Consider the following 24,731-nt stretch of genomic DNA (forward strand, 5'->3'; position numbering starts at 1 on the left):
AAATTTGACATCCAACGTCAATGAGAATGAGGGGAAAAAATGGGACTATACCTTGGTGGGAATGTAAACTGTTGAACACTTTGGGAGGGTTAAGCTGTAGGTAATCAAAATTTTAAACATATTTATCGTTAAACATGTCATTCGACATTAATTACCCTAAGGAAATAAGAGTGGTATGATGTTTGCAGGTAACAATTATCATGGTATTAGTTTAATAGAGGAAAAATTAGAAAAAACCTGTATGTCTACTAATGTGAAACTGGTTAAATAAAGCCTGGGGCTCCCACAAACTGAAACACTAAATCTATATTCAATTTACATAGTAAAATTATTTTGCTAGAATAAGTCAGAAACACAAATTACAAGATAATATACCATGTAATATGTAAAATACAACCCAAACAAATCAAGTGACCATTGACCAAAATATTGTGTTTCTCTCCAAATTATGAATTTTGGGGTGAGTTTTACTTAGGCTTTTTCTTAGCATCTAAATGTTCTACAATGATATAACTTTCATTTTTCAAACCATAAAAAGTTATTTTAATTTGAGAAATAAACTGAATTATCACAGAATGCTTTAAATTATTCAACCATTAAAAATAAATTCACATGCCTCCATTAATATATCCACTACCTAAGCCTAATTTTTTACACTCTGTGCACTAGGTTGTTGCGGGTGAAAGGAACCTGAGCTGAGCTATCTCCAGCTGCTTCCAAACTAGAAGAACCCCTGAGTGTACGTGTATTGGGGGTGGGGAGGGGTGGCTGGATAGATTTACTTTTTCTCAGGAGTCTGTTACTACATTCATGGTTCCCATTAGGCCAGATGTATATGGCTGTTAGGAGTTAATGGTACTAGGAAGTCCTCAGGGGAACCAAAGTTCCTTGCAGACTACATAGTTGTTTTGGGTTTTTACTAAAATAAAATCCTGACACTGACAAAGCTATTCCTGATGTTCAGAGCTACACCAGGATGACTTGGGGGACAGGTGTGGGGAGAGATGCTTACTGCTTTAGTTCTCATTTTTCACATTAAGGGAATCGAAGCTACTCATAGGTAACAGTCTTACTCCTTTCTCATGCTTCAAAGGACAATTTACAAGCCCGTTCCTAACCCAGTTTTGACTGGATATAAATGTATACATGCCACTAATGATTATACTTTTATTTCCAACTTTTAGTAGATAACCACAATTATCAAGTGCCATTAGCTGTTTTTAATCAACCAATCAACAGCATTATGATTCCTCAGAGTACACACATAAGCCCTCTTTCATATTTGCCCCACCTGGATTATTTTTCTAAACGCTTATCATGTAGCTTTACTTTCAGCCTGACTTTTTTCTTCCATCTGGATCATCCTTTTTATAGTTAAACCTCTTACCTTTAAAGAGCCTGAGATTCATATTTAACTCTAACGACCTGTTTGCCTCTCAGTGACCTCCACTCCTATTTTTCAAAGCTTGTGATTCCCCCACTCCTGCTCCGGGCAGCCTGAGGGCCATCCTGGGCTCCCACCACCTCACCCTTTCTCTTTGTTCCTTAAAGCAATCCCTCAGCACCTCCCCCAAATGCCTGCACAGGGTCCTGGTTTGTTGGTTTTCAACATTCACATTTTCATTATTTAGATTGAAGGAACAGAATTGTTTGGGGCTTAGAACACAAATAGGGCTATCTTCAGTTATCTGATAGATGGTTGGGTAGTGGAAGAAAGATTTCAGTTCCACATAAGGAAAAACTTGGGAAGTTTAGAATGGAAACTTTATACAGAAATTCAATAACCACTTGTCAAATTTTGTAAAGTACATATAAATACTACCTGGCCTACATGGCCTTGAAATCTCTGCCAATCCTGAGTTTCCACAACTCTGAATGTAAGGGGACAAAAGTGTTAGACACTGCACTCCCAATAATGAAGGAAGTGAATGACAATGAGGTTCAATTTGTAGTTTGGAATTAGTCCAATACAGACACCTAGACCAACCGGGGGAGAAAGTAATCATTTCATTTGCCTATGAGCCCTGGATCATCTCAGAATACAGAAAACAGCCATGTGCTAGCTGGGGCTGTCCAATGAGACCTTGTATTAATTTCCTTTAAAAGCAATGGTTGTCATCATTTAAACTCCTAAATGCCAAAATCTAAAGGATCCACACTTCCATCTAAGATATGATCATATTGCAGCTAAATTATTTCATGTCCTTGCTGTGATATCCAGGAGTCTGGTTTGTAATGAAAGCAATGAAGGGAGGAGCTGGCAGGGTACTGGTGGGGTGGTATAGGGGACACTGTTTATATTCACAGGGCCATGTGGCCCAGGCATAGCGAACAGCAACCACAGTATCATGACAAGAACTGATATTCAGGTCCAGGGTCTGGGTGGAGAAAGTGTTCATAGGAGCTGGAAGCCACTTGCATTGCTGGTCCCTGCAACATGAGATCTAATAAGAGAGCATAAAACAGGAACAGTTAGGTGTGTTAGTAGGTTATTCCAAGAGACTGGGAACTGCTCTTTCAGCCAGACTAGAACCGGGAAGAGGAGCCACCCATTTCCTACAGCAATCAAAGGTCAGCACAGCCACAGGTTGATAAATGTTCATGTGATAAAATAAATAACAAATCAATAAATAAAACATTAAATTACTGAGGAAGACAAGGAAGCATAACCACACAAAGCATAGAGAGAAGGCCTCCCTGAACATTCCTGCTATGACCACTCCCACCAAGCAGCAAAGCAGGCAGGGACTGTGTGAGGAAGCAATCTAGGAGCTGCCACTACTCTTTGGCACTCCCAAAGGAGCTGAGGAATGAAGAAGGAGCACAGAGGAACTTTAGGTAATAAGCCTTTCTCAATTCAGAAAGCAATTCAGGGAGGGGAACATAAATTATCCAGGACTCAAGGGTTAAATTCTGTCTTGACCCCAACTATGATTCCCAGTCCCGATGATGGGAAGACTGCCAGCAACTGACTGAAGAGGAAAACTCAGAATACAGAGACTTCTTGGGAGCTAGAATTCATCTAAAACCCAGTGTCTAAAGAAGCCAAGTAGAGTAAGCACTGACCAAGCACCTGAGGCAAGTGGATATGATAGTCAGGATACCAGAGGAGGAGTAGCCCTAGATGAACTCCTGTGTAACTAAAGTTTGCCTTTCGTAATCTTTCACCTCCTCCAATGACCTCTTTTCGTACAAACCCCCCCACACACACTCATGGCCTTATGATTCCCAAAGACACTCATTTAAATGTTCCATCTAGGAATGCCTCTGTCCCCTCACCCCCAACTACAGAGACTCCTATAACCTCTAATCAATAGCCCAGTTCCACTGTAGCATGATCCTTGCTAGGTTTTAGAACAAAGTAGTTTCATTACATTAATTCACACTAAGTGACAAATCACCAAGATTAAGCCACTGAAAGGAAACATTAAACTCAAAAGAATATCAGAATTTAGGATAGTGTGACAAAAGAGACATCCAAGGATGAGGGAAATGTTCTACAACAAGGATCCTTTCAATAGGTAACCTACAAATAAAGCTGCAGGCCGTTCCCAGAGCCAAGATGGTGGTTCTGGAAGGGAAAATCTAAAAGGAGTATCATTTCAATATGGACTCATTTTGACTGTCCTGTCTATCAAAATTGCCTCTAAGTGAATGAATGAATAGGTGCTTATTGCCCCTCTAAGATAAACTCAGACTCCACCATCCAAGACCTCCCCCACAGTAAAGTGATAATTAAAAAGATGGGCCTCAGTGTGGAGAAAATCTGACTCCCAACACAGGATGAAGCGCTATTGTTCCTGCTCTTCTTCTCACCTCAAATATCTTGTCCTGCCTCTGCACGTGGATTTGCTGAGAATACGTGAGGTTGAGCAGCCCCTTGTCAGTCAAGAGCTCTATCTTCTCAGGCAGTGGTCCTTGAAAGATCAAATTCTTCTCACCATAAGCCACAGCACGGGCCCCCAAATGCAGCCTATATGCCACAGTCTGTTTATCTCGAGGGTGGATGCTACAGGACAAAGAACAAGTAGAGAACTTTGGGTTTGAGCTCAATAATAACCATATTTTTTTAAAAAAGGAAATATTATATAAAGCACGCTTTAAGAAGATGAAAATAAAGTTGACTGACCCTAATAGCCAATGATCGGGGCTAGTTAAAGAGAAATAGTGAATGGCAACCATAGATGGAGCTCTGGGCCTTCTATGGGTTGGAAACCGTGAGAAAAAGATGACTTGGATGGAAGGAACATACGGAGGGAGGGAGGGAGGGAGAAGGTAAGGCATTCTACCTACCTAGGAGAGCTAACTCATAAGACTATTCCAACCTCTAAAAGCCCTGTGTTTCATTCGAATCAGCTGTTCATTATTTGGTCCCCTCCAGCTGTTATTTGTCTCTTCAATAAATATTCATTCATTCAAAAATAAAGAAATATTTGTTTATTCAATAGCCTACTATAATCCAGACACTATGTGTTGGGCTCCATTTCACATTTGAAATCCCCTCATATCCTATAGCTAATATGTGGTAGTCGTCAGGGCTGTTCACAAATATTCCATTACTCCTCCCCTGAGTCCATGGGAGAATTCCATTTCCTGCTCTTGCTGAAGGTGGGCATGGCCATATGACTTGCTTTGGCTAATGCAACGTGAGCAGAAGTGTCTCACGTTGCTTCCAGGTGGAAGCCTTTAACTGCCAGTGTGAGACTTTAAGGTCACCACAGAAGCACAGACCATGGAGCCTCTGTCACTCTGGATCTGTGAATGGCTATGATGAGCAGAGCCTCTCTGTTGACCTTCTTTGGACATGTAGTATGAACAAGAAATAAATTTTTGTTGCATGAAGGCACTGAAATGTTAAGAGGTGTTTTTTGTTACTGCAGCACATCCCAGCATGAATGCTTGATAGATAATGCTTCTAAGGTCCAATCCTTAGACCACCTACTCTCCGTTCCCTCACAAGTGAACATCAGAGTGAAGCCTACAAAGAACAAATATTGTTCAAGCAAAGTACAAGAAGCAACCATACCTGCCAAAAGATGAGTTCCGATCACCGAGATCCATAGCTACAGCCATGAAAGTGTTGGGCATCCTTAGGTTGGGAACATAGCCAAAGTCTGCTGTTTGATGCCAACGGATCTCAGGAAATTCATCATCTGAGGTTGCAGCAGACCAATAAGAAGATAACTGCAAAGTAAAGAGATTGTTATATCAGAATTTTATTGTGTCAGAATCCTACACTGGAGTCCTTTTCACAAGCAGACCCTGCTTCTGCTTCATTCATTTGTTTAAATGTTCATTCAACAAGTATTCACTAAGCTTCTTACTGTTGTGGCTGAATCCCTCTCATCCCACATGGCACAAAGTAACCTTGCGATGCCTAACATCAAGAGGTAGAGTCTACTTCTTCTCCCATTGAATCTGGGCTAAGCCTGGATGTTCTCTGACCAATGGAATGCAGCAGAAGTGATGCTGTGCAGCTTCTGAGTCTTTGCCTCAAAAGCCCTTGCCTTATGATTTCTTTCTCTTGGAAGCCTGAGATGGCCACACACACAAAAAAAACCCAGCTACCCTGCTGGAGAAATTATGTGGAGAGAGGGGCCTTAGAAATTGGAAGATCATGAGGAGACAGAGGTGCCAATGTCCAATTTCAAATTGCAGCCACATGAGCAAGCCCAGCTGATATCACACTGAGCAGAGATAAGCCATCCCAGTTAAGCCCTGCCTGGCCAACCCATGGAATCATAAGCAAATAAAATGGCTGCTGTATTAAGCCACTGAGTTTGATACAAAGCCATAGGTAGCTGATACATCTGTATACAACACAGGGCCAGGTACTGTAAGGAAGCAGAGAGGAATCTGCCCTTGAGCTCGTGGTAAATTGCATCAAAGACCCCAATTCTTCACACCTTCCTATATCCCCACCTTCCAGCCATATAGCCTTGCTTGTTTCTCCCACTAAGAGAAAGAGTATATTTCCCCACCACTTGATTCTGAGTTTCGCTATGTGGTTTGCTTTGGTCAACAGACTGAAACAGAAGTCACAGTCAATTCCTAGCCTAGGTCTCTAGACACCTTGTGTGATTTCACTTGCTCTTTTGCATTTCTGCCATCACCACGAGAACGACATGCCTGGGCTAGCCCACTACTCGCTGAAGAAAAATGAGAGCTGTGGAACAGAGCTGCCTCATCTAATCTACTCCAGCCAAGCCTGGACCAGAACACAGCCCCCCAGCTGACCCACAGAGATTTGGAAGAGCCCAGTGGAGCTCAGCCAAGGTCAACCAACCCAGCTACCCAGACATGTGAGCTATAAAAATAAATATTATTTTAAGTCATGGAGTTTTGAGGTGGTTTGTTACACAGCAGTAGCTAACTGGTACAAGTACTTCACAATTTGTTGAGGGGACAGACTGGCACATAAGAAATGTTAATAAATACAGTATAAAATAGTATGGATTTCATGCTTTACTGGTGGCACAGACAGCAAATGCACTAAGTTTAGAAGATACAAAGTTTATTATAATAAGAAAACATGGCCTTAGAATATGTAAAAAAATTTGGATGGGCACAGAAAATATGAGAAGTCACTACAAATAGGATGCTCATAGTTCACATGTTAGAACCTCGTAAGATGCAAAGATGGGAAGCAGAAAGGCAGCTTGGAGAGACCAATCTAGCTGGACTAGAGGATTTACATAGGAAAGACAAAGGTGGAAAAACAGTGAGGCAAGTGTTTGATAGAGTTTATACTTTATTCTATAAACAATAGGGAACCACTGTGAATGTACTAAATGCCACTGAATTGACTAATAATAAAATGGCTAATTTTACATTATGTGAATTTCACCTCAATTTAAAAATTAGAGAGCCACTGAAATTACTGACATGACTAAAGGACTATTTCAAAAGATTAATCTAGTGATCATGTAAATAGTTCTGTGAAGAAAAAAGACTGAAAGCAGAGAGATTGATTAGTTAAGAAGCTACTATAATATTCTAGACACAAAAGAGAAAGGTCTAACCTAGAAGTTTTGTAGTGGGAATGGGATAGTTAGAAATAAGATAATCTAAAAAACCAACTGACAGAACCAGGCAAGCCACTGGATATGGGACACAAGAGAAAGGATAACATCCAACACTCAAAATCTATAACATCTGAATTATGTGCTTGGTTTTGCAGATGTAAGTAAGATCCTTTATCAGTTGACTTCAAGGTAACCAAAAGGAAGAGTATGATACTGAGCCTGATCCAGTCAGGTAAGTCCTTTAAAAGAGGGCGTAGAAGTCAGAGGCCTCTCACCCGCTGGCCTTCAAGAAGTTAGTGCCATGAGTTCTACAGCTTCGAAGAAATAAATTCTGCCAACAGCCACATGACCTTGGAGAAAACCCAAAGCCTCAGATGAGACCCCAGCTCTGTCCAACACCTTCACCACAGCCCTGAGCCGAGGACTGAGCTAAGCCATGCATGCCCAGACTCCTCACCCATAGAAACTGTGAGGTAAAAAATGTGTGTGGTATTGTTTGAAGCTGCTAAATATGCAGTAACTTGTTATGTAGCAATAGAAAACTAATATACTGGGGAAAGAATTTTCCAGGCAGAAGGAAAAGAAAACGGCAGGCCCTAGGGCAGGAATATGCCTAGTGCGCTTAAAGAAAGTAAGGCAGACAGTGTGGCTGAAATGGGGTAAGCAAGGCAAAGAAAATTAGGAGATGAGGTCAGAGGGGTAATGGAGGCAGGGGGACCATGTATGGCCTTGTTGACCTCAGTCATATGGAGGAAACACTGGAGCCTTCTGATATGACATAGTAATATTAAAAACACTTAATATTACTACAATGCACGTGGTCCCACTAGTTCTTCCTTCCTTACTTCTTCGATGTCTATATCACCCTCTTCTCTGACTTAGCTAGCACCTATTCTTAGCCCTAGTTCCAGCCAATGAGAGGCATCAACCTATTACCTCTCTTTTACAAACTATGATCTTAAAGTAAGTCAAGTCGCAAACTGGGAAACAGCCTGGGCAAGCAACCACATTGTCTTTGAACTCCATTTCAGAATTTCTGCATCAGAGGAGCTGCATTCTCAATAGACTGTTCCTTCTAGTCTTATTACTCTCATAGCCCAGGAAAGACCTGAGATCATCCCTCCAAATGTGGCCAAGTGAAGCTTTGGATAGAAGAAGTTTTCTGCTTCTTGAGTTGTTCCAGAAAGACTAGAAAATCATCAGGAAAACACTGGAGAAGTCGCAATAGTAGCAGAAAGGATAAGGAACAAAGGATATGAGATGGAACTAAGAGGACACTTCCAATTCTCTTATTAAAATCTCTTAAGTAAATCGGTTTTAATGTATGAAATGATAAAAGGTGCTGACACTTCACAATGGAATCTCAAGAAAACTACAAAACAGGACTAGAAAGATCCAGTGATCTTCTTCCCACACTACACCCAGAAGAATGAAAGTGGAACCATGTTCATCAGCCAGTGGCATAATAAGGATCGTAGCAACAAAGTTACCAGAAAGAGTCTAGAGTAAGTTCCAGCTTCAAGCACAACAGGAAGGAATGCTAATAATAGCCACTCAAGCCAAGGAAGTTTTCTCAAAATGGCAGTTTGCTGAAAATTCCTGTAGCAATTCTCCACTTATTTCATTGATTGCACTACTACATACTGGCCACATGGGGACACCAGCATACTCCACAACCAAAAGAAATTCCTGTGTTTTTCCTAATCTGAGATATTAGTAGGGCACTGTGCGGTCTCCCACAGTGTTTGGTAGAAATACTGTTGCTAATGAAGGCATATATTAGGCAAAAAATGTAAAAGTGGCCAAATTTAGAGGATTTTACAAACACACAGTTTGCAGTCTGTTCCACTGGTCCTCCTAACCCCTTTAAAAAAGATACGCCTAGGACTTCAGTCCCTAGCCACATGCTCTTCTTTCCCCCTCATGCTGCAGGACACCTCTCTACTAATCACTCTCGGGTACATGTCTCTAGTCCTGGTCTCTCCACTGAGCTCAGTCCCACATCTCTAACTATGCTCTAGTTACCGCAACCATCATTTCAGACCCAGCACTTCTATAAAGCCAATTCACCTTTCCTTACAGACCAACTGTCCCTCCAGATTTTCTGACTTCTCTCATTAATAATAATAAACATTATTATCTGGCATGTGCCACACTTTACATGGATTAACTCATTTAATACTTAAAATAATAAAGAGGTTTGATATCTTGTTCAAAATCATATACCTAAAGAAGTGTCAGAGCTGGGATTTGAATCCAGGCAGACTAGCTCCAGGATCCATGCCTGATCCATTACATTCTCATAGCTGATACTTCCCTTTGAAGATGTACATTTATACTCCCAGTTTTCCACAAGTAACCAGCATATTTTCATTGACAAAGTTAGAGCCCAAAGGCTAAAGAACTAATAAACTGAAAGACATAAACATAAGTGCAAGGACCAGGCCTCTGACTCATGCTACATTGCCAGCCCTTCACACAGTTCATGGCATCTAATAAGCATTCAACACACACTTTAGGTTTGAAGTGGCTGAAGTCACATTCAAATCACCATGTACACAGGCTAAGAGATAAAAAAAATGTACCTCAAAAGTCCAAATGTAGCTTCCACCAAGAGTAGTTCAGAACTGGTGCCAAGAGTTGCTATTTTGAAAATAATGAGCAAAAAAATCTTTTTTCAAAGTCAAAACAAATGTAAGAAAGAAGGAAGAAAATGATTGTAAAGTAATTATAAGTGGAAAGAAGGTCTATAAAAGTCTTCATCCAAAAAAAGGTATAGTGAAATAGGACAAGGTAGAGGAGATAGGGAGGATGGTGAGAAGAAGGTTATGCGTGGGACGTGCAGAGGCAGCTGTCTGGAAGTATGTATGTCCAATTCAAACATTAAAGCCCATTCCATTATTATGTTGACTTGAGCCTTGTTTTTATAATACCTTACTTGTTTGATTTGCTATGTTTGAGAAAAGTCAGAACTACCACTCTGCTAAAAACTCTAGGTCTTGGAGGGGTCATATGAACAGGTAAGGCAAGGCAATTATGAATTTGGTTAAATACGTTTATTCCTTTTAGGCAAGGCTGAAAGCAGAAACTGACTAGTTACTGCTAATTAAAAGTATGGTTTCTCTTGATCTATTTTTTCATTTGTATGTTAGGCCATGTTTAGTAAGTGTCGACCAATTAGGTACTGGGGATATAAATGTGATCCAGGGAAATACAGCCATGTGTGCAACCTCCATGCAGGTAAAAAGGGGAAGCAGAGGGTGCTAAGAATCACCCATCTGGAGAGAGAGGGTGTCTAACCCAGACTTTGGATAGTCACAGAAGGCTTTCTGACTGATATGCAGACTGAGACCTAAAGGAAGATGAAAAGTTAGCTGGGAAAGTATGAGACAGAAAGACCACCCCAGACAAAGAGCATGTGAGATGGGCTAGGAGTGCGAAAGCAAGGTTCATTCTAAGGAGTGGCAGGGATAACACCAAGTTGGGAGGGTGTGGGGAAGTGGACATTCTCACACACAGGTGCTAAGAGAATCATTTTATACAAATTTATAAATTTCTACAGAGAAATTTGTGGACATCTTCAATGCCTTAAAAAGTGTTCAATTTAATCCAGCAATTTCATTTATCTTATGGAAATAACTAAGCACATATGTAATGATTTAGCTACAAAAAAAATAAACATGCCATTGCTTAAAAAAGCAAAATGTTTAAAGCTACCTAAGTGCCCATCTAATGAGGACTAGTTAAATAAATTACAATACAGCCACATTTCTGAACACTCTACAATCATTATAAATTGTGCTAAAGATTAATATTTATTGTCATGAAAATTGTTCAGAATATGAAATTATGAGAAAAAGCAAGATAAGATACAGTATTGTGGTATGGATCCTATTTTAAAAATACATGAGCAGAAAAGGTCTGGTTATGTCTGGATTGTGGAATTATAAATGTTTTTAGCTTCTTTTTTTGCTTATCTTTTTAATATTTCTTTAATGAACATGTAATGCTTTTTTAATAAGAAGAAATATTAGTTACTAATTAACTTTTTCTAAAGATTTAATTGTCCCACCAATGAACTGAGATGAATTGTCTTACATTCAGGTCTTGACCAGCAGGCTACGAGGACATAAAAAGGAACATGGATTCCAGGAAAGAGATCTAGACAGCACATCCGCACCTCAGTGCCCAAAAACCCTCTTCCTCTCAACACATACCTGAACAAATCCAAATGGGAAGAAACGCTCTGTCTGCCCCTGGGAGCCACGGTGGAAGGTTTGGCGCCAGTCTTCAATGAGTGCAGGGAATGTGCAGTTGTACAGGTCTCTGTTAATATTTATATTGGACTCCCCTAAAAACAGTCCAAATTGTGAGAGGAGTTTGGGGTAGATGCAGAAACAGCCACACGTTACTCCCCAACTTCTATCTGCCCTTAGGAAGTGGGCCTTCCTGCAGGATCTTTGGACTGGACTTGTGAGTTGCTCTGGCCAAAGGGGCATCAGTAAACATGAGGCAAGCAGAGGCTTGAAAAGCACTTCAGCTTTGCAGTTTGCTCTCCTTTGATACACTTGAACCCAGAAACTGCTATGTAAATGATAAATAAGTCTGAGCTGGCTTGCTAAAGGATGAGAGGCCACATGAGAACCATGGTACTCCAGCACATGGACAGCTCCCAGTCAACAGACATGAGGGAGAGGCCATCGTGAGTCATCCAGCCACCAAACAACCTGCCAGGTGGCCACAGACACATAAGAGATCCCAGCAGAAATTAGCCAAAGCAGCCCAGACAGAAAAACTACCTGCCGACCCCCAGAACAGAGCTAAATAAAATTATTACTGTTTTAAGTCACTAAGTTCTGGGGTGGTTTGTTATACAGGAAAAGCTAACTGATACAATGGAGAAATAGTAAATGGAACACTCACCCTGATACCATATCACCCCTTTCAGAGTCATATTATGTAGCGGATGGATCATGGCATTCCAGAGGACAGAGTGCTGACTGGGACCGGCTACAAAATCAGATGCAGTGAACCTGAAATCAGTAAGATGCATAGTGTCAGGAGAGAGCTAGTGATCGATCACATGATGATCCCTAAGCTGGGAGTGTATCCACCTTTCATTTGGGTCAAACTTCTGAGATAAGCAATAGAGAATTAAATTGAACCTCTCTGTTTCACATGAAAACAAGTGAACAGTCTCCAAATTTCACCTCCAGGTTCTTCCCAGGATAAGTGTATCAGTCAGCTTTCTGTGAGTTCAAAGTGGGCCATCCCAGTTTGCAGATAAGGTCATCAAAACCAAAGAGGAAGAGTGTTTCATTATGAGTCTCTCATAGAGGCAATAAATGTATTTAACTACTGCTCAATGGATAGACACTTAGATTTTTTTAAGCTTTTTGCTTTTATATAAGCAATGCCAAGATTATCTTCCTTACAGCTAAATCATTTCATACAGGCTTAATTATTTCCTTAAGATAAATTCCCAGAAAGGAAATTGCTGGGTCAAAAGGCACATTTTTGTAATGCTCTAAACATGTTCCTAAATTTCTCTGTGAAATACTTATATATGAATTTATACTCGTGGCAGTCATGTAAGAGAATGCCCACTTCCCTACACCCTTGGTATTGTCCCTTCCATGTCCCCAGAGATCTGGGAGGCCCAGCTTTAGATCCCTCCTATTCTTCCACAGGCCATTCTTTCTGTTCCCAAGTTGAATGTCTTCACTTCCCCACAGACAAGCCTTTACCACACTATTCAAGAGCCCAAGTCCATCCTCTTCCCAGAGGCCTTCCCAGAATTGATGAGACAATGTCTGTGAAAGCAGGTCACAGACTGTTAATCTCTATGTTAATACTAATACCAGGATTTTAGTAACTAGCCCTTTCTCTCCCACCCCAAATATTCTTCCTGGTCTAGCTTTTCCTAAGTGTGCTTTCATAATCAGTAGACTAAGATATTTCTTTGATTACAGGTACATTTTTTCTTCCTATTAGACTATTTATTCTTATATAGCACAGTAGTTAAGAACACAGACATTGAAGCAGCCTTTGTCACTCACAAGTCGTGTCCATGAGCAAGTTACTAAACCTCTCCCAGAATTGGTATCTTTATCCATAGAATATTCATAGGTTCTACACTTCAAGAGGTTGTTGTATTAAGTGAATTAATATATATACAGTTCTGACAGCAATATGTGGCATACAGAAAGCTTTCAGTAAGTATTAGCTATTACTTATTGAGGAAAGGAATCATAATTGCTTCTTGACATATTCTCTGAGGATTGCAATGGTGACTTCTGTGCATGGAATAAGTTACATACATTCAGTACATATTTGGACATTCAACACACACTTGACTCCCCAGAGGAGACCGTGATCCTTCTCTCTTCCATAATTTCCTGGGAAGCTTTCTCCCAGACTGAGGATGCTTTCTTACCCTTACCTAGGGACCCCACAGGCTTTCAGTGACCTTCCAGATGACCAGGCTTCAATGGGTGTCCCACCCCACGAGGAGGCAAGCAGCCCAATGGGATACTGCAGAGTGTCATACAGGTAACGCCCAAAGAGCCAGCACACTGCTGACATGTACTGGAAACTTCCATGGCCCAAGTTTTCTGTTCACAGAAATAGTTAAAGAAAGAGTCAGGGAAAAAGTATATGGATACAAACTGTAGCTACTAGATGAGTCTAGGTGAGAAGAATGGGTATGGGTCATTCCTTGTATTCTTTTCTAAGACTTTCAAAAAGTAGGATAAGATTGAGAGGCAATTGTCTCATTAGCAGAGAGCCAAAGCTCTCTGGCCAGGCAAGACGGCTTCCCCCCACCGCATGCTACCCCATCACTTACAGGTTCCTGAGAACCTAGGAATATTAATATTCCTCTTTAACAGGTGAGGGGCGGAAAGGCCATTGGGCCTCTATACTACTATCATCTACACCTCTCCTCTCACCTCATCATTCATCCCCACTTAGCTCTGTGGAGGGGAATAAGCAAGCAGGGAGCATGTTGAAAAGAAATGTATATTTTTTCTGGGTAGTTTTATACCCAATTTTATAGCTATGGTAATGAAAACATGGACAAGTAAGTCACAGGAAGTTTGGCCAAAAAGGAAAGCAACAGAAACCAAAACCAGTGTTTACATGTTCAGTATAGTCTAGCTCATGTGTCCATACAGCCCAGTAACCAACACAGACCAGAACGGGCAATTTCCATGTCAGAAGAAAGCTGATGAACAAGGGAACATGCACACACATAGAACTGACGGGATCAATTCAACCCAGTATTTATTAAAGAGCTACTATGTATAAGTCACTCGCTCGGCACTATAAAAGATTCAAACTCAATATAGGCCCAGTGCCCAAAAAGCTGATAGTGTAATAATGAGAATTCAACATAATTACAATTGACTGAGCAACTACTAGGCGCCAGGCACTTCTAGATGGTTGAGATACAGTAATTAAAGAAATATGGAGAGACACGGAACCTCTCCGCATAGGTCTTATATTGTACAGAATACAACAAATATTCAGCTGAACAAAATAAAAGAAAAAAACATGGTTAAGAGCCTTAAGAGGTACAAACAAGTGTTAAGGGGTTTTAACAGCAAAAAGGAAGAATATCAAATGAAAGGCAGATCATAAAAAGCCTAACAAAGCCTGACCTCCTCCCCTGTGCTCCATAACACTCTGTGCATAGTGTTTCCCTTTCCCCATCAAACTATTAGGTCCTTGAAGGCAGGAACTTCATCTTATTTACTTCAGTATCCCCAGTGTCTAGTACCTACCAGAGAGTCAGTAAACGTCTGTTGACTGGTGAGGGTGCCTGTGGGTAGCCAGTATCAAGGTGGATTCGTTGACATGTAGACAGGGGGAAAGGTACATAAGAGGGAAGGGGAGAAAGGTAGGGAAGCGTTGAAGGGTAGACAGGAGTTTAACAAGCAGAGCTGGCATTCTAGGCAGATGAAACAATACATAAAAAGGCACAAAGAATAGGAAAATTTTGAAAGTATTTGACTGGAGCACAGATTATAAAAGGAGAATATTAGGAGATAAGACAGGAGGGGAGGTTAGAGTCACATCTTAGAGTCAAGAAAACAGAAAGCCACTTGAAAATGCTTGAGAGTGAGAATGTGTGGTAAGCAAAAGTACCTCCAAAGACATCCACACCCCATGCCCAGAACCTGTGAATATGACCTTCTGTGGCTAAAGGGCCTTTATAGATGTGATTGGGGTTAAGGACCTTGAGACAGGGAGAATGTCCTGATTATCCAGATGGATCCAATCCAATTACATGAGTCCTTAAACTCAGAGAACCTTCCCAGCTGCAGTCAAAGAGACATGACAACAGTCGAAGAGGCAGGCGAGATCTGAAATATGACAGGGACTTGGCCTCCTATGCTCTTCCCCAGACATCTGCATTGCCTCACCTCCTTCAGGTTATTACTGAAATGTCACCTTTTTCAGTTGGGAGTACCACAGCCACTCTCAACGGGGAACCACAACCCCATCCCAGCCCCACTGGTCTGTACTGCCCCCTTCCCTGGTATATTTCATTGATTTATTTTTGTCTCATCAGCATGCATCACCATCTAACCTATCCCTTAATATTCAAAGATTTATTCAGTCTCTGAGTTCAGAGAGTGAAAGGGAGCTGACAGCAAGGTATAATAAATTATCCAAATATAATTGATTCTTGCGTTTTGGATAACATGTAGGAGGAGGTCATAGACCAAAAGATTCATCCAAAAATTTACCCGAATCTATTCAATTCCTAAGTTGTTACAGGGAGAGTTCAGATAGTGTGATACTAAATAGTATCAAACACTTCATATATAATTTACTAGTTTTATTATTCATTTCCGTATCCCACGCACTAGGATATAAACTCCATAAGATTAGACGGTCTTGCCTGTTGTATTCACTGCTACACTCCCTGCACAGAGAACAGTACCTAACACACAGTCGGCACTCAAATTTGCTGAATGAATTAATACTTGAAAATATAGGAGCAATTGAGGTTACCAAGACAAAGCACATACAGACAAGAGAAAAAGGACTAGGAAGAGCAGAAGGGACTACTTTTGGAGGAAGAGATTGAAGAAAGCGAAGAAACAGGGAGGAAGAAGACAGAGGAAGAGACCCAGGGAAAGGAAGCACCATGCAAGCTAAGAGGAATACGTGGTTTCTCAAAGCGGTGGTCAGCAGTGTCAAATGCTACAGAAGTGTCCAGAGTGTATAATTAGAAGAATAGTAACACCCTTGAGGGGAACAAGTTGTTGAGGTAGAAGCAGAAGCCAGATTACAAAGGGTCAGAGTGAAGACATGGAAAGACAATGAAAAGGATGAAAACCAAAGATGTTCTAGAAAAGTTTAACAAAGCAAAGGGGAGAGGTGAGGAGGGTGTTTGTTATATTTAGTTTTGCTTTGCTTTGTTAGAATAAAAGAAAAGCTCTGAGAGTCTGTCTTGCTCACAACTATATCCTTGGGGCATAGCACAGAGTGGGCATGAAATAAAGGTTTCTTGCCGAATGGACAGGGGGTAAAAGAACAGAGCCTGAGGGATAAAAGAAGACCCTGAAGGAGGTACGAGACAAAATCAAAGGTGGCCCTGAAAAGACACCAGTCAGTTGTGTTCAGACACAGAACCAAAGGAAGATAGCGAAGAGGAGAATAGAGCATTGAGGTGTTGAAGAGACATGCTGGCAGAGCTCATGCTGAATGGCCTCAGGGTGTTCAGTGAAGGTGAAGGAAGAGTCATCTGCTCATAGCAAAGGGCAAGATTCATTGTTAGACTCTTGGGAAGAAACATATGAATTGGCCACCAACAGGAATGGGGTGGAGAGTCAATAAATGAATGAAAGGATGGTTGAATAATAATAAATAGATCAGAACAAAATTCAGGATTACAGATTCCATAGGGCACTAGCCCAGTCTAAGAGATGGTGCATGCTCTAGCAATCACTTACCTGCGGTAGGCTTAGACCATTGCAAGTCAACCTCAGGAAGGTCCTCCAGCTCCTGCTCTGCCTCAACAAGAGACACAGAGAGAATGCGGACAGACTGATAGGCAGCAGTGTTAGACAGCTCACTTGTAGCATTAAATATCTAGAAAAGAAATAGGAATGTCATTTCTTAGACCAACCTAGTGGGTGTCAACTATCCTACTCCCTCTTTGTAAACACTACCAACCCTCTGAGCTCTTTCTGAGCCTTCCATATACCAAGATCAACTGAATGACCAAAACCGATGATGGGCTGGTCTGAGTCACCTTGATCCACCTTGACCAACAGAGATCCTGATGAATCATGTCCCCAAAGAAGGCAGGAGTACAATGAAATCTGAGATCTCAAGGAGCAAGTCTGTATTAGAAGAGAGGAGCTATGGAGTAGTTTAGGCTAAAGAAGATCAACTATCAATTAGACCACTGTGATATCTTGAAACTAAAATATTTCTATTCAAAAAAAGTATCTGATAACATAAAGCCACAGTATTAGCTTCTTTCAAAAATGGAGCCAAAAAGGCCATGAGGAGGTAGGTTTGTGTAATCTTTACTACATAGGAGAAGTATATTCAAAGGAAACATACCTGAGAAATGATTGTTGAACTACTAAAACACCTTGAAGTCAGTCTCAAAAATGCTTCTACTCTCATGTCAGTCCCGGCAAATCACCAAAGGAAAGCATTGAAACATGGCAATTTGAAAAGTGGTGTTCAGGGTGACTGCTGAGGACAGTCCCAGGAAACCAGACAAAGAAAAGGGGCCATCCAAAGACACATCCCTTTTTCCAAAATCATTTCATGAAACCTCATCAGTTGCCAAGAGTACGACAGGAATGGCTTACAGTTTTGCTGGACAAAAATGTGTGTGCTACACTGAGTAGTTTCTTTGTTAGTCCTATGAAACATCATTCCTCTCTGAGCTTACACATAAGTGCTATTTCCTTCAATCTTGATTTTTTAGTTATGGTTTTCCTTTATTTTAAAAAGAATGTATCATAAACATATTTTGCTTTCTTATTTGTGTTTGTTTTTTCTTGTCTTCTCTCTATCTCCCTGGACTAGTCCAGTTTTCCCAAAACAAAGGGCTAACAGGAGCATCAGGAAACCCAGTTATCATGGGCCTCAGGGAAAAGAGCTCCAGCTGAGACAGGACGGCCACAGTGAGATGCACAGGAGGCTGGGATACTTTCCATTGGCCGCTAGCCACAGAGTGTGCAGCTGGTTTGCTTTCCCTCCCACTCACCACAGAGAATACAGCTGGCCCTCCAGCCCACAGTGTAAGAGAAATGATGGAGCAGCCAGAGTGCCCCCACAGAGCATTTCACTGAAATATGCAGCCCCTTGAATCGCCTTTTGACTTGCCACTGAGCCTGCTGTGGCCAGTAAGATAGCCAGATGCAAATGACATGGCTCTTTTGGTCACAATGGGAGCCACAGCCTGAAATGCTCCCTGGGTAGCAGAAGCTCTAGCCAGTCAGGGTTACTGGTCTTCCCACTATCGGGACAAAGATTACACATGGCCTCAGGAAAATTCCATGGGAAATCCAGACCTGTTAGTTCAGGATCTTGCCTGGCAAGTTTAATGTAAAATAAACATTAAAGAGTAAGAACAGGCTAATGCACTCACAGTATACTCTGGCAGGGAAATTATTTTTCAGCAGCAAGTACCTGTAAAAAGTCACCTCCCTTGAAATTCAGTTCTGCACTAAGCGCTAAGGATCGTATGTTGCTTCCATGGAAACAGTGGATAAAACTGCTTTCATTCTTTCCACCCACACCAGCTTCCGTGCTGACTTGGGACTCAAGTGCCTCGTCGCAATGAGATGCCAGCTTGGGAGGCAGTATGAGGGAACATGCTACTTGTCTTTCAGACCCACTTCTAACACTGCAGAGTATTCAAGGCCAACAGAGTTGGGCTGGTTGGCATTCTCCTATATTGTTACCAGCACAAAGAACTGGAGCCAAAACATTGGCTGGAGAACTTCCATGTTCAAACTCACATTTGTGTATTATTTCAAGCCAAAACTTGAAAGCCACAGAAAGCGTTAACAAAAATGGTGGTGGGGGAAAATTCTTGCTATACCTGATGACAATTAATTCTGAAATTGGTAGCCTGTCCCAATATCACCAAGCCTTTTTTGATGGAAGCATTTCCTCAGGGATATTGGCAGCAAATTTAGGAATAAAGAGATTTCAGGAAGATTTTCATTTAAATGACACTTGGTTTCCCTGCTGATGAAAGGGGAAGCCTTACTCCATCTGCTGAGATCAAATTTCATCTCATCAAACACCTCAGTGTAATTATTTTGCTACCGAGTATTTAAATGAGGATGTAAATGAATACCAAAGTATTTGAAGTCATTAAGACTGCTGCGGCTGAGAGAGACCACCGCTGCCTCTCCAGGGACCGGCGGTTCACCATCAAAGCAGCTGCTCGCCGGTGTTCATTTTGTAACCTTTATACCACATTCTTGAATTAATGAAGAAACATCAAGAATCTATTTCCTCAGAGAATCCTGGCTTGGGGTCTGCATGGGGGAGCAAGGCATAGGTGTAAGCGTATGTATGTGTGTGTGTGCGTGCATGCACATGCATGGCACGCACACATGCTAAAGGACACAGGGAAACTTTACTTAAAAGAATTTGGACCCTAGAAGTCATTTTACCTTCTACTACATGCAATACAGCAGTTCTAAAGTTGAGGGTAGCAACTATAAATAAGCCAGCCAACATAACTCCTGTGATTCTTTTTTTTTTTTTTTGAGGAAGATTAGCCATGAGGTAACATCTGCCAACCCTCCTCTTTTTTCCAAGGAAGACTGGCCCTGAGCTAACATCCGTGCCCATCCTCCTCCCCTTTACATGTGGGACGCCTGCCACAGCATAACTTGCCATGCGGTGCCATGTCCGCACCTGGGATCCAAACTGGCGAACCCTAGGCCACCGAAGCAGATAGTGTGCACTTAACCGCTGCGCCAGCATGCTGGCCCCATCCTGTGATTCTTTTATTGTAATGTGATACCAGCCCTTCTCTTCTGGATTTTAATTTTTCTACGTGTAAAGCAGGAATGGGGGGATTGCTAAAACAGTGAAAAATGGGTGTACTGTCTAACATTGGCCATCTTCTTCTGAGCCTAACTAGAAATATCCAATAAGACCAAGCCCTGGGGCCAGCCCCAGTGGTCTAGTGGTTAAGTTTGGCCCACTCTACTTCGGTGGCCTGGGTTCAGTTCCCAGGTGTGGACCTACACCACTCGTCTCTCAGTGGCCATGCTGTGGTGGTGGCTCACATACAAAAAAGAGGAAATCTGGTAGCGGATGTTAGCTCAGGGTGAATCTTCCTCAGGAAAAAGAAAAAAAGACCTACCCTGACTTAGGAGGCAACAGATGAACATTTAGACTTTTCTCCATTTATAAACATCTCACTCCATGTTATAAATAACACTTGATTTTAAAATTCCACTTTACCCTGACAACAAGATGGGCACGCAATCTGCCATTTCATTTAAATGTGAAGAGTGGTAGGTTATAGTGGAAATCTTACCTCCTCAGAAAAATCACATGGGGGGTAGGGAAGGAGAAAGAAAGAGACAAACACTGTGTTTGCCTGTGTGTGTGCGTGTGTGTGTGCACACATATGCCTGCACATGTGTGCTGGGAGTTGTGTAGAACATCCTTTTGATCATGAAATAAAGTTCTACAGAGTGTTAGGAGACTAGAAAGCTCGGCTTTTGATACTGTCAGCACCTAAAATGCTGTGTTGCAAAGCAAGTGCATGAATTAAAACAAAAAAACAAAAAATCAACAAATGGGATGTTTCAAATGGACTCTTTTTTCTATTTCTCTATCTCAGAGTTTGTAGCCTTAGCTTAAGAAGTAAGATGCTTAAATGCTTAAGAGTAAATTCTAGGCAGAAAGAATGTGTTCACTCTTAACAATCAAAATCTGATTTAGCTTGACAGAAGATGGGATGGAATCCCCTGACAGACTGCAACTGAGAACCTGACTGTATGGATACAAACAGATCTGGTCCACGCCTTTCTGTGCAAACACGGAACTGCAATCAAAACATTAAGGAAAGGACTTAACAGCAACCCCACTTCTATACAGAACCACGCTTCTATCAAGAGATAAAACTTCATTTTTGCCTCCCTTCACTTACGCTAAAAAAAAGCCCAGAAAAGCTCAGTTTAATAAACATTTAAATTTAAAAGGATTCTGTATATTTAAGTAGGACAGGAAGCAAGAAAAAACAAAATATTGGTTAGGAAGACATAAATAAGAGAATTTAAACTTTGAATTAGAAAACTAATGATGAAATGAAATGGATATGTCCAGGAGATATTTTTAGTAGCATTATTTAGTAAACAGTGAGAAAAAGAAGAAACTATAAGGGGTAGAAGCCATAGAAGCAAAACAAGAAATCATAAAGCATATGAAAGGGCTGTTTTATAAATCTTTTAAAAAAAGAAATAAACTGAGACCATGCTCTAGTTGGAGAGACTTTTAAATCTCAAATTTAAATATTTCTCGCAGATGAAGAAGTAGATAGATAAATAGTAGATAGATAGAGAGAAGTAGATAGAAAAATAACTTGAGAAGAAACTGAGTTTTAGAGAAAGAGCTAGAGAAGACAATCATCTTTCAAAGTTCTCAACCTATGAAAGGAAACAAATCAAAGTATACAGAACATATTAGTGCTAATCAATAATTCAAATTCAAGAATTTATTCCTAAAATTCTTATTTACATAATCTGCCTCTTTATTGTAAACTGAGCCTTTGATAAATATTTAAGAGGTGAAATCAATATCAATTTCTTGTTTTAGTAACTTTCTTTTAAAAACTATAGTTACTTCATGTTCATTATGGAAAAATCACATGATTCGGATAAGCAGAGAAAACCAATCCCAATTTCAAACGTGCCAAAGAACTTAACTCATTTTAATTTCTCTGGAGTTCTGATACTGAGTAAAAAATATCTATTAATATTTCAGCAATATTTTAAGCCTATATAGTTTAAAAATGTCTCTGAACTTGCTATTACACTGTCTTGCCTTGACCTTAATTTAAATGAAACGACAATGGTCACTCATACCTTTAAGTCAGATAGCTTCCACTAAACAAATAAAATGACAATTCTGAGGCCCAGAGCACTAACTCCTATCATGCTGTACCCAGAAATCCATGCTCTTTATTCTAGATTGTTTTTGTGTTTAATTAGAAAGTAGAGTTGATCCCAAAAATAAATGAATGCTAAAGACATATAGCTCCAAGGCGTTTGTTCTACCACTGCTGCCTTGCTAGAATACCAATCAAACTATCAAGAGACTGGCTTCCCTTGATAACCTTTTCAATGTCCTTTTTATCCAGCTTTACATAAAAGACTCACTCATAGTCTATCAAATGGGCCCTATGCTCTAACACGGGAGACAGGAACACCTCAAGGTGAGTTTCATCGCAGACCAACATGTCAGCAAGTCAGCATTTCCTTGTTCTGTCCCTCTTGATTCTCCATGTATGGCATGTGCCCCATCCCTACTTGGGAGCCTACATAGTGCTCTTCCTCCCGACACTCTAGCAGAGTAAGTAGAGCCCAGTGAAGCCTCTGTATAGTTATAACAAAGGAGAAAAAAATGCTAGGTCTCAAATTTAAGAATAATTAATCTTTGGGGCCAGCCCCATGGCCAACTGGTTAAGTTCACGCGCTCTGTTTTGGCGGCCTGGGGTTTCGCTGGTCCGGATCGTGGGCACAGACACAGCCCCACTTGTCAGGCCATGCTGAGGCGGCATCCCATATAGCACAACCAGAAGGACCTACAGCTAGAATATACAACTAGGTACTGGGGGTCTTTAAGGAGATGAAGAAGAAGAAGAAAAAGACTGGCAACAGATGTTAGCTCAGGTGCCAATCTTTAAAAAAAAAAGTCACTTCCTCCCCGACAGGTCCTACTCTCCCCACCTACCCTAAAAAAAATTTTTTTAATAAAAAAAAAGAATAATTAATCTTCAAAGGTCATGACTGAAATAGAGAAGAAAAGTGACACTAACAAAAGAAATTCCAGGCTATGAAAAAGTTGAGCCAAAAAATTAATCACTGGTCTATTATTATTTCTTCTTCCCATGAAAAGAAAAAAGAAATATATATATACACGTCAATTTGATATACATATTAATATATATCAACATAATATAAGACAGCTAACTGAAGTATCAAGATGTCTGAAGCTTACCTTGAAATGGTTCACACACACAGAAAAAAAAGATAAGCTAAATATGGCAAAATGTTAACGTGTCAATCTAGGTGATGAGTGTATAGGTGTTTATAAGTCTCTTACCTTTTGTGTGTGTTTGAAATTTTTTATGATAAAAAGTTGAAAAAATAATGACATCTTATATTTAGACAGCAGTTTTCAATTTATAAGGGCCTTTAGAGACAAACAAAATAATTTAATCTTCATAATGGCCCTGTAAATTAGTTGGGTCAGATATAATGACAGGTATAGTATAGTCATAAAAACTAAGCCTCAGACATTTAACAAAACTCAATACTTTTCCGGGATAAAAACTCTCAAGCAACTAGGAATAGAGGGAAAATTCCTCAACATGATGAAAGGTATTTACGGAAACCCCACAGGTAACATCAAATTCAGTGGTGAAAGACTGAAAGCTTTCCCCCTAAGACCAGGAGCAAGACAAGGATGTCTACTTTTCACTACTGCTATTCAACACTGTACTGAAAGTTCTAGCCAGAACTATTAGACAAGAAAAAAAATAATAAAAGGCATCCAAATTGGAAAGAAAGAGGTAAAACTATCTCGGTCTGCAGATGGTACGCTCCTATACATAGAAAATCCCAAAGAATCTACAAGAAAGCTACTAAAGCTAATTCAGCAATGTTCCAGGGGGCAAGATCAATATGAAAAATCATATGTTTCTATACATCAGCAATCAACAATCCTAAGAGAAAATTAAGAAAGAAATTCCATTTACAATAGCATCTAAAAGAATTAAATACTTAGGAATAAATCTAGTCAAGGAGATAAAAGACTTGTACATTGAAAACTATAAAACATTGCTGAAAAAGATTAAAGACCTAAATTAATGGAAAGACATCCCATGCTCATGAATAAGAAGACTTAAGATTGTTAAAATGTCAACACACCCAAAGCAATCTACAGATTTAATGTAATATCTATCAAAAGTTCAACACCTTTTTTTGCAGAAATGGAAAAGCAATTCTTCATATTCATATGGAATTGTAAGGGACCCTGAATAGTCAACACAATCTAGAAAATGAAGAATAAAGTTGGAAGACACACTTCCCAACTTTGAAACTTACTACAAAGCTACAATAATTAAAACAATACTGGCATAAGGAGAGACATATAGACCAATGGAATAGAACAGAAAGCCCAGAAATGAGCCCTCATAAATATGGTCAATGGATTTTTGACAAGAACATCAAGATCATTCAGTGGGGAAAAGACAGTCTTTTCAACAAATGGTGCTGGATAAACTGGATATCTACTTGGAACAGAATGAAGTTTAGACCCTCACCTCACAATGCATAAAGAATACACTATACACTTCAAAAAGAATCAAAGGCCTAAACTTAAGAGCTAAAACTATAAAATTCTTAGAAGAGAACATTGGGGAAAATCTTTATGACACTGATTTGGCAGCAATTTCATGACTATGAAACCAAA

At 40.3% G+C, this 24,731-nt stretch overlaps 1 protein-coding gene across 1 annotated transcript in view; it reads right to left on the reverse strand.

Moving 5' to 3' along the window:
- Nucleotides 1-514: 514 nt before the first annotated feature.
- The window catches only part of SIAE (sialic acid acetylesterase), a 37,710-nt gene continuing 13,493 nt past the window's right edge, over nt 515-24,731 (reverse strand). The window contains exons 4-10 of the mRNA XM_008521088.2: nt 16,991-17,129; nt 13,468-13,639; nt 11,949-12,058; nt 11,243-11,376; nt 5,027-5,184; nt 3,817-4,009; nt 515-2,444 (exon numbers count right to left, since the gene is read on the reverse strand). Of these exons, the coding sequence (XP_008519310.2) occupies nt 2,193-2,444; nt 3,817-4,009; nt 5,027-5,184; nt 11,243-11,376; nt 11,949-12,058; nt 13,468-13,639; nt 16,991-17,129 (1,158 nt within the window). The 3' untranslated portion in view covers nt 515-2,192. The remainder of the gene's footprint in view (nt 2,445-3,816; nt 4,010-5,026; nt 5,185-11,242; nt 11,377-11,948; nt 12,059-13,467; nt 13,640-16,990; nt 17,130-24,731) is intronic.

Source organism: Equus przewalskii, chromosome 6 (assembly GCF_037783145.1).
Source record: "Equus przewalskii isolate Varuska chromosome 6, EquPr2, whole genome shotgun sequence".
Taxonomy (NCBI): Eukaryota; Metazoa; Chordata; class Mammalia; order Perissodactyla; family Equidae; genus Equus; species Equus przewalskii.